At 66.4% G+C, this 10,129-nt stretch overlaps 1 protein-coding gene across 1 annotated transcript; it reads right to left on the reverse strand.

Annotated features, from left to right (window-relative positions):
* Positions 1 to 1,102: 1,102 nt before the first annotated feature.
* On the reverse strand, positions 1,103 to 9,308 carry NR4A1 (nuclear receptor subfamily 4 group A member 1). Its single transcript, XM_054649323.2, is given in 8 exon segments — positions 1,103 to 2,244; positions 2,334 to 2,512; positions 3,564 to 3,766; positions 4,748 to 4,899; positions 5,002 to 5,131; positions 5,355 to 6,160; positions 8,815 to 8,852; positions 8,854 to 9,308. Coding segments are annotated over 8 exon segments (2,136 nt in total). The 5' UTR covers positions 9,225 to 9,308; the 3' UTR covers positions 1,103 to 1,987.
* Between the last annotated feature and the right edge of the window lie 821 nt (positions 9,309 to 10,129).

Genomic DNA, 10,129 nt, shown 5'->3' on the forward strand with positions numbered 1-10,129 from the left:
AAGGGCAGCGCCGTGGGCAACGTGAGGCTCCGGAGCCCCGGCTGTCCCCGGTTTGGCGTCCCGGCTGTCCCCGGTTTGGCGTCCCGGCTGTGCCCGGTTTGGCGTCCCGGCTGTTCCCGGTTTGGCGTCCCGGCTGTCACCGGCTCCTGAGCCCCGGCTGTCCCCGGTTTGACGTCCCGGCTGTCCCCGGCTCTGGAGCCCCGATTGTCCCCGGTTTGGCGTCCCGGCTGTCCCGGCTCTGGAGCCCCGATTGTCCCCGGCTTCGGAGCCCCGGCTGTCCCCGGTTTTGGCATCCCGGCTGTCCCCGGCTGTCCCCAGATCCCCAGATCCACCGGCCCGGCTGTCCCCGGCTCTGGAGCCCCGGCTGTCCCCAGATCCACCGGCCCGGCTCCGGAGCTCCGGCTGTCCCCGGGTTTGACATCCCGGCTGTCACCGGCTCCAGAGCCCCGGCTGTCCCCGGCTCTGGAGCCCCGATTGTCCCCGGTTTGGCGTCCCGGATGTCCCGGCTCCGGAGCCCCGGCTGTCCCCGGTTTTGGGATCCCGCCTGTCCCCGGCTGTCCCCAGATCCACCGGCCCGGCTGTCACTGGGTTTGGCATCCCGGCTGTCCCCGGTTTGGCCCTGGCTGCCGCCGGCTCCAGTGCCGCAGCTGTCCCCAGATCCACTGTCCCGGCTGTCCCCAGATCCACTGTCCCGGCTGTCCCCAGATCCACTGTCCCGGCTGTCCCCAGCTCTGGCATCCCGGCTGTCCCAGCTCCAGTGCTCTGTTTTTTCCCCGGCTCCAGCGTCTTGTTTTTATCCAGCCCAAGTGTCTCAGCTGCTCCCAGCTCTGACATCTCCACTGTCCCGAGCTCCGGCTGTCACCATCTCCTGTCCCCAGCTCTGACTGTCCCTAGTCCGGCTGTCGCAGCTCCCGTGTCCTGTTTGTTCCCTCAGGCTCTGCCCTTCCGCTATGTTCTGGCTGCCCCCAACTCCAACATCCCGGTTTTTCCCCCTCTCCAGCGTCCCAGCTGTCCCCAGCCCCTGTCCCCCCTTCCCAATCCCCGAATTTAACTAAAAAGGAAAAATATTAACACACAAGGCACCAAGGTCCCGCCCAGTGGCTCTCACTGTACGTACAAGTTTATATACAGAAAATGGCCAAAAAGAGGGAAACCCAGAAAAATATATATAAAGGGGAAGGGGCCGAGGTTGAGGGGGCCGGAGCCACCCCTCGCCCACGGCCCCCGCTCTGTACAGGACCCGGCCGGCGCTATTTACATCAGGGGCGTTTTTACAGGGGAAAAGGGCACCGCGCTGGCGATGCCCCCGGGGAAGACGGCACCAGGGCTGCTGGGAGGCCACGCCCTGGGCCGTGAAGGCACGTGGGGCACCCCCAAAGGTGCCCCCAAGAAGACTCAGGCATCTGAGGGGGGACCCAGATATCCTGGGAGTGATCCCAGGCATCCCTGGAGTGGTGCAGGGGTGGTCCCAGGCATCCCAGGAGCAATCTAGGGGTACCCAGGGGATGTTCCAGATATCCTGGGAGTGGTCCCAGGCATCCCAGGAGCGATCTAGGGGTGCCCAGGGGGTCCCAGGCATCCTGTGGATGACCCAGGAGGGGGTTCCAGGTGTTCTGGGGGTGATCCAGGGGTGTGCATGGAGTCTTGGGAATGGCCTGGGTGTCCCAGAGGTCATCCAGGGGTCCACAGGGATGTCCTGGGCATCCCAGAATTGATCCAGGAGTGACCAGGGCAGGTTCCAGGCGTCCTGGGAGTGATCCAGGGATGCCCAGGTGGTTTTTGGGCATTCTGGGGGTCACCCAGGGGGGGTCCCAAACATCCCAGGGCTGATCTAGGGGTACCCAAGAGATATTCCAGGCATCCCAGGGGTGACCCAGGGGTTCCCAGGGGGTTCCCAGGCATCCTTGGACTGAACCAGGGTTGCCCAGGGCGGGTCCCAGATGTCCCCAGGCGGGTCAGGGGCTCATGGCAGCCCCTTGCCCGGGACTCAGAAAGGCAGAGTGTCCATGAAGATCTTGTCTACAATGGGTGGTGGCGGCACCAGATCCTCCAGCTTGAGGTAGAAGATGCGCTGGAGGCCCTGGGTGCAGAGGCTGCGCAGCTCGGGCAGCTTCCCCAGCAGCTTGGAGAGGCAGCTGGAGCGGCCGGGCTCAGCCCCTGCTGCTGCCACGTGGTCCTTGAGGCAGCCCACGATGCGGTTCTGCAGCTCCTCCACCCGCTTCGGCTCCTTCAGCCCGTGCCGGTCTGCGGTGACACAAAGGCTGTGAGACCGTGGGGACAGACACCAGGTGGCGATGGGGACAGCGCCAGGCCTGGAGCGGGGGGGATCTCACCTGTGATGATGACGAGGGCGGCGAGGCAGGAGAAGGAGGGGACATCGACGCTCATGCGATGCAGGCTCTGGGAGAACTCGAGGATGGCGTCGATCCACTCCCCGAAGCCTCGCACGCACTGCTGCCGGTGCAGCACCACGCCGTTGCAGAAGATGAGTTTTCCTTCCTCTGGCTTGGAGCTGCCAGGAGAAATCCAGGTCAGCAGAAGGCCCAGGCACAGCTCAGGGTTCCCCAGCAGAAATCCAGGTGTCACCCTGGTCACAGCTCAGGTTCCCCAGCAGAAATCCACGTGACACCCTTGTCACAGCTCAGGCTCCCCCAGCAGAAATCCAGGTGTCACCCTCAGCAGAAATCCAGGTGACACCTCCCAGGAGAAATCCAGGTGACACCTGCCCAGAGCTGACACCTGGATTTCTGCTGGGGGTGACACCTGGAACTGGGGATGGGTCAGAATCCAGGTGTCACCTCCCCCAGCAGAAATCCAGGTGTCAGCCTGGTCACAGCTCAGTTTCCCCAGCAGAAACCCAGGTGTCACCCTGGTCACAGCTCAGGGTTCCCCACCAGAAATCCAGGTGTCACCCTGGTCACAGCTCGGGCTCCCCCAGCAGAAATCCAGGTGTCACCCTGGTCACAGCTCAGGTTCCCCAGCAGAAATCCAGGTGACACCCTTGTCACAACTCAGGCTCCCCAGCAGAAATCCAGGTGTCACCCTCAGCAGAAATCCAGGTGACACCTCCCAGGAGAAATCCAGGTGACACCTGCCCAGAGGTGACACCTGGATTTCTGCTGGGGGTGACACCTGGAACTGGGGATGGATCAGGATCCAGGTGTCACCTCCCCCAGCAGAAATCCAGGTGTCACCCTGGTCACAGCTCAGGCTCCCCCAGCAGAAATCCAGGTGTCACCCCTGGTCACAGCTCAGGTTCCCCAGCAGAAATCCAGGTGTCACCCTGGTCACAGCTCAGGTTCCCCCAGCAGAAATCCAGGTGTCACCCTCAGCAGAAATCCAGGTGTCACCCTGGTCATAGCTCAGGTTCCCCAGCAGAAATCCAGGTGTCACCCCCAGGCACAGTTCGGGCTCCCCCAGCAGAAATCCAGGTGTCACCCCAGCAGAAATCCAGGTGTCACCCTGGTCACAGCTCAGTTCCCCCAGCAGAAATCCAGGTGTCACCCCAGCAGAAATCCAGGTGTCACCCCCGTCATTCCCACCCCACTCCCCCTGGGGCTCACCGGTATGCCAGGCGAAGGATGAAGAGCTCCAGGAAGGCTGACTCCAGCAGGAGGTCCTGGTCCTCCTTGGGCAGCTCGCTGAAGCCCTGGATCTTCTCAGCCCACTTGCGGATGACGTCCATGGAGCCCGTGAGGAGGTCATAGAACTGCTGCACGTCCACGGAGTCCTCCTTCTCAAACGGGCACGGTGCTGACTCCTGGAACTGCCGGGGGCACGGGTCAGGAGTGGGATGGGTCAGGACTGGGATGGGCATGGGTGAAGAACTGGGATGGGTCAGGACTGGGATGGGCCAGGATTGGGATTGGGGATGGGCCAGGATTGGGATGGAGACAGGTGAAGAACTGGGATGGGGATGGGTCAGGACTGGGATGGGCCAGGATTGGGATTGGGGATGGGCCAGGATTGGGATGGAGACAGGTGAAGAACTGGGATGGGAATGGGTCAGGACTGGGATGGGATGGGTCAGGAGTGGGATGGGGAAGGATTGGGATGGGGATGGGCCAGGATGGGCATGGGTGAAGAATGGGGATGGGAATGGGTCAGGACTGGGATTGGGATGGGTCAGGATTGAGATGGAGATGGGTCAGAATTGGGATGAGGATGAGTGAAGAACTGGGATGGGGATGAGTCAGGATTGGGATGGGCACGGGTGAAGAACTGGGGTGGGATGGGTCAGGATTGGGATGGGATGGGTGAAGAACTGGATGGGCATTGGGTGAAGAATTGGGATGAGATGGGATAGGATGGGATGGGTCAGGACTGGGATGGGGATGGGGATGGGTCAGGATTGGGATGAAGATGGGTCAGGATGGGGATGGGGATGGGTCAGGAACTGGAATGGATCAGGACCTGGGACAGGGGTGGATCAGGAATTGAGGTGGGAATGGGATCAGGACCTGGGATGGAGATGGGTGAGGAACTGGGTGGGAATGGATCAGGATCTGGGATGGGGACAGGTCAGGAACTGTTGGGTTAGCAACAGGGATGAGTTTGGATCAGGAACTGGGATGGGGATGGGTCAGGATCTGGGATGGGGATGGGTGAGGAGCTGGGGATGGGTCAGGATTGGGATGGGGATGGGTCAGGACTGGGATGGGGATGGGTGAGGAGCTGGGGATGGGTCAGGATCCAACCCCAGCCCTGGCACGGCCCTGGGCAGGGCATGGAGTGGCACCAGCCCTACCTTGGAGTAGTCGAGCTTGGTGGCGCTGGGGATGGAGTCAATGTGAGCCCGCACCAGCGAGGTGATGAGGCTGACCGGGGACGCATCCGGCGGCTGCTTGGGCTTGGAGGGGAGCCGGCCCCGCCTCCCCTTCAGGCTGTCGGTCCGGACCACTGTGGTTGGGACTTGCGGTGAGTTCCTGTCCCCAGTGCAGCCACAGAGGCTGCAGGGAGGGGACTCCCCGCTCCTGCTGGGGAGGGGAGGGGTCCTGGTACCTTCTTTGACCATGCCGACGGCCAGGCACTTCTGGAAGCGGCAGAACTGGCAGCGGTTCCTGCGCCGCTTGTCCACAGGGCAGTCCTTGTTGGCCAGGCAGATGTACTTGGCATTCTTCTGCACTGTGCGCTGCGGGTGGGGAAGGAGCGGCCCAGCTCAGCCCGGGGCGCCGAGCTCCGAACAAAAGCCCTTCTGTCCTCCCCTGCCTCCCTCTCCGGCCCAGCATCCGGCTCCGTGGCCGCGGGGAGGGCTCGGCGGCCGTGCCCCCTGCCCTGCCCCTCCCCGGGACACCCCTCAGCATCCTCCCGCTGCCGCAGAGCACGGTGCCGACATCCCGAGGCCGTCCCCTTACCTTGAAGAATCCCTTGCAGCCCTCGCAGGTGCGCACGCCGTAGTGCTGGCACGACGCGTTGTCCCCGCAGACGGCGCAGCGCCCCTCACCTGCCCCGGGGCTGCGCACCTTGCTGGGCGCCAGCGCCGGCCCCTCCAGCAGCGGCGAGCTGGGAGCCAGGGGCAGCCCCCCGAAGCCCCTGGGAGCCCCCTGGCTCGGGGGAAAGGCGTCCGTGTCCAGCAGCCGCGGATCCACGCGGGGCGAGGGGCCCAGCTGCCCCTTGAGGGTGGCCGGGGAGCCGGCAGGGCTGGGGGCCGGGGGGCCGAAGGCGAAGAAAGGAGGCTGAGACCCCCCACCCTTGGCTGCCTCAGCCCAGGGCTGCCCAGCCTCATAGTTCGGCAGCGGCGAGTACGGCCCGAAGGAGCCCTCCCATCCTGCGGCCTGCGGGGGCTGGAAGCCGGGCGTGGCGGGCGAGGGGATGGAGCAGGGGCTCCCGTAGCAGTCCGAGCCGCTGGAGGACAGGGTCTCGTCCGGCTGCCCCCCGAAGGCGCTGGGGTAGCAGCCGTACACCTGGAAATCCTCCAGCTTGAAGGCGGTGGCGGCGCTGGGCTGGCCGCTGGATGGCAGCTGGTAGAGGAAGGCGTCGAACTCGCCGGCGTAGCCCTCCATGAAGGTGCTGAAGCTGGGCAGGGCTGGGGCGGCCGCCAGATCGGCTCCGGCCACTTCCATGGGGAATCGGCCGCCCTCGGGGCTGAGCAGCTCGGCCGGGCAGCGCTCGCAGGGGCCGGCGCCCGTGGTGCTGCACTGGGCCTGGATGCAGGGCATCTCTGAGGGGAGAGAGGGGCGTCAGAAACACAGGGGGCACCCCAGCAGGAACCCAGGTGTCACAGCCCCCCAGCTCGGGCCCCCCAGCAGAAATCCCGGTGTCACCCTCAGGCACAGCTCAGGCTCCCCCAGCAGAAATCCAGGTGTCACCCCTCACAGAAACCCAGGTGTCACCCCAGCAGGAATCCAGGTGTCACCCCTCACAGAAACCCAGGTGTCACCCCAGCAGGAATCCAGGTATCAACCCAGCAGAAACCCAGGTGTCACACCCCCCCAGATGGGGCTCCCCCAGCAGAAATCCAGCTGTCACCCCTCACAGAAATCCAGGTATCACACCCAGCAGAAATCCAGATGTCACCCTGGGCACAGCTGGGGCTCCCAAGCAGAAACCCAGGTGTCACCCCCCCCCCCCCCTCAGCTCGGTACAGCCCCTCTGGCATCCGTGCAGAGGATGGAGACAGGGTGGGAGCTGTGAGAGCTTCCCCCGGGTTCTCCTCGTGCTGCAGCTGCGCCTCCATGGCCACTGGCAGCGTGGTGGCGGCCACCAGTGTCCCCAGGAAAGGTCACAGCACAGCCAATGGGTGCAAAGGACATTGCCCAAAACGCTGGCTTAGCAAAAGCCCCCGAAAGGGAATGAGGGAGGAATGTGGCCAGCAGATTCCCAAGCCCTCGGGTTGGCCAAGGGAAGCCAGAGTTGGGGCTGAGCTGCGTTTTGAGGATTCCACTTCCCCCATAATCCCTTTTAGAGCTTTTTGGGAACATCAGCGCAGGTGAGGGGGAGAGGAGCCCACCCTGTGTCCCTGGAGCCCCCCGGGGGCTGTGCATGGCTCTGGTGAGACATAAGACAAGCAGAGTCCTGTGTCCAGCTGAAAGCCAAGGCAGAAGTGACCCCGATGGCAAGACGATAATGTAATTCATCTCTCAGACCTTTAAAGGTCACGCTGCGCTGGCCCCCGGCCACGTCCTGGCACGGCCCTGCTGCCAGAGCCCCCGGATTCCCCCAGCCAAATCTGGGCAGCTCTCTCGGGCACCAGGAAAGCCGACACCCCGCCAGGAGCCGCGGTTAAAAATACCCAGCGTGGCTGCAGCTCTGGCACCCAGGGGATGGCACCAGCCCCCAGCCCCCTGCTGGAGGTGCCGGTGGGGTTTGTGCGTGTCCAGCCGGGTGCAGAGGGAACAGAGACCCCCCAGCTGCCTCCCGACCCCAAATGAAGCCCAGGGGATCTGAGGCCGTGCTGGGCACTCGCCCCAGGGGACGCTGTCTGTGCCAGGGGGAGTTCTCCATGCCTGCATGGAAACCCTGGCAGATGCAACGCCTCGACCCTTCCCGTGCTCCCAGTTTGAACATTTCTGCTCCCACCCACTCGCTGACAGCATCTGGGGTCCCCTCTGCCCTGTCCCCACGGGGAGCGGGCACAGATTCCCGCAGCAGCCTCTGCTCTGCCCACGGCCGGGCTCTGTTTGCAGATTCCTGCGCTGGGAGGGCAGCTGCCCGTCCGTGCCCAGCCCCGAGGCTGCCGCCTGCACGGGCGGGTGGCAGCCGCTGGCACCGGGCCCCGAGCCGCGGGCGGGCGAGAGCAGCCGGTGGCACCGGGGGTGGCTCCCGCTGCCCACGCGGGCCCGGCAGCCGCCGCTGCGGCATTACCGGGCAGCAGGTGCCGGCAGGGACGTGGGCAGCGGGGGCTTTGCCCGCACGGGGCTGGCTGCCCGCACATCCCCGTCTCCGCTGCCAGCTCCCGGTGCTGCCCGCACATCCCCGTCTGCGCTGCCAGCTCCCGGTGCTGCCCGCACATCCCAGCTGCAGCGTTCCCGGTGCTGCCCGCGTGCTCCTGCCTGCCCCGCTGCTGCCCTCTCCGGTTCCGTGACCGCTCTGCTCGGGGTTCTCGGGGTGATGCCCGGTGTGGGGTAGCTCTGCCCCCTGCGATCCCCAGACACGGGGATTTCCTGCGTCCCGGTTCGGGTGCCGTGATGGGGGAACCAGCCCGGTCCCCCACGGCCCAAGAAGCAGCTCCCGGTGCTGCGCAGCTCCTCACAGAGGACAGGGGCGTGTCGGGCTCTTCCCGGGACTCCCGGGGCCGGGGGTCGCTCTGCCAATTCCTGCCGGGTGCGCGACCCCCGGTGCTACCGGCACTCCTGACCGAGTTCCTGCCGGTGTCACCGGGACGCCCGATCCCGTGCGCCTCCCAGCGCCACGCGGGACACACGACTCGGTTCCTCCCGGTGCCACCGGATACCGACAAGGGGCAGCCCCGCACAGCGCGCACCGCCCGGTGCCTTCCCCCGGGACCCCCGACTCTCACCGGTGGCACCGGGAGTTCCTTCCACAGCGTCCTTCGGACACGTCAGCCCCGGCTCCACCGGGACGCGCGACTCGGTTGCCCGTGGTGCTACCGGGACACCCGCCCACATCCATCCACCTTGCAGGATGACACCGCCCTGAGCCCCCGGTGCCACCGGGATGCCCGACCCGGGATCCCCTCCGTGCCACCTGACACGCCCGACCTGAACCCCTCCGGTGCCGCCCCGCACACACAACGGCTCCTGTTCCCCCGGTGCCACCGGGACACCACCGGGACGCCGTGCACCTCCCGCTGCCAGCACGACCCCCGTGCCCCCGGTGCCCCCGGTGCCCCCCGCATCCCGGTGCCGCCCGTACCCGGGTGCCGGCGCGGCGGCGCTCCGGTTCCTGCTCCTGCCACGGCCGCTCCGCGGGCTCCGCCGGGCTCCGGCCCCGCCACTACTTTCTCTTAAGCGCTCGGTGACGCGCGGGGCGGCGCGGGGCCGGTGACGCACGGGGGGGGCGGCCCCGGCGGGGGCGCGGCCGTGACGCACGAGGGGTTCCATTGACGCACCCGCGGCCCCGGCTAAAAATACCCCGCGGCCCCGGCTAAAAATAGCTCGGGCGCCCCTCGCTTCCCTACTCATCCCCCCCGGGGCTCCGGGGGCCGCCGGAGGGGGCAGGGAGGCCCCGGTGTCCGGGGTATCCCCGGTGTCCCCAGAGCCGGTGGCTCTTCGGTGTCTCCTCGCTGCCGTTACACCGGGGCTGGTGTCCGCCGGTGCCTCCATCCCTGTCGCTCTCTTGCTGCCTGGATTTCCGGTGTCTCCTCGTTGCCGGTACTCCGGTGCGCCCACCCCCGATGCCCCCTCGGTGCTGGCATCACTTCAGTCCCCACCCCCGGTAACCTCTCGGTGTCGGTGTCCCCGGTGTCCCCTCGTTGCCGGTACCCCGGTGCCCCCATTCTCGGTGCCGGTGTCTCCTGTACCGTTATCCCCGGTGTCCCCTCAGTGTTGGCATCCCCGCAGCCCCCTCGGTGCCGGTATCTTCATAGCCCCCATTCCCGGTGTGCCCCCGGTGCCTCCCGTACCCTCGGTACCGCTATGCCCAGTGCCCATCTCTCTGTCTGTGTCGGAATCCCCGGTGTCCCTCGTTGCCGGTACCCCGGTGCCCCCATTCCCGGTGCCCTCTAGGTGCCGGTATCTCCGGTACCATTATCCCCGGAGCCCTCTCGGTGCCGGTATCTCCAGTGTGCCCCCATTCCCGGTGTGCCCCCGGTGCCTCCCGTACCCCCGGTACCGCTCTGCCCGGTGCCCATCTGGGTATCTCCGGTGCTCAGCGGCACCGGTACCCCCGGGCTCCTCCTGCTCGGTGCCGGGTGCGGGGGGGATGACGCGGGGTCCCGCCCCCGCCCGGTCCCCGCGGGGAGCCCCTGGCCGGGCCGATGGAAAGAGCGGCGGCTGCTGGCGGGCGCCGGCGCCGGGAACAGCGCCCGCGGGCTGGAAAGATGAGCTCAGCCCGTGCGGAGCCGGCCCGGGCCCGCGGGAGGCCGGAGGGTGAACGGAAGGGACCCAGAACTCCGCAATACCCTTCGGTGCCTCGCCGGTACCCCCTCAATACCATCCCGGTACTCCCTCAATACCCGCCGGTACCATCCCGGTACCCCCTCAATACCCTCCGGTACCATCCCGGTACT

Source organism: Agelaius phoeniceus, chromosome 35 (assembly GCF_051311805.1).
Source record: "Agelaius phoeniceus isolate bAgePho1 chromosome 35, bAgePho1.hap1, whole genome shotgun sequence".
NCBI classification, from domain to species: Eukaryota; Metazoa; Chordata; class Aves; order Passeriformes; family Icteridae; genus Agelaius; species Agelaius phoeniceus.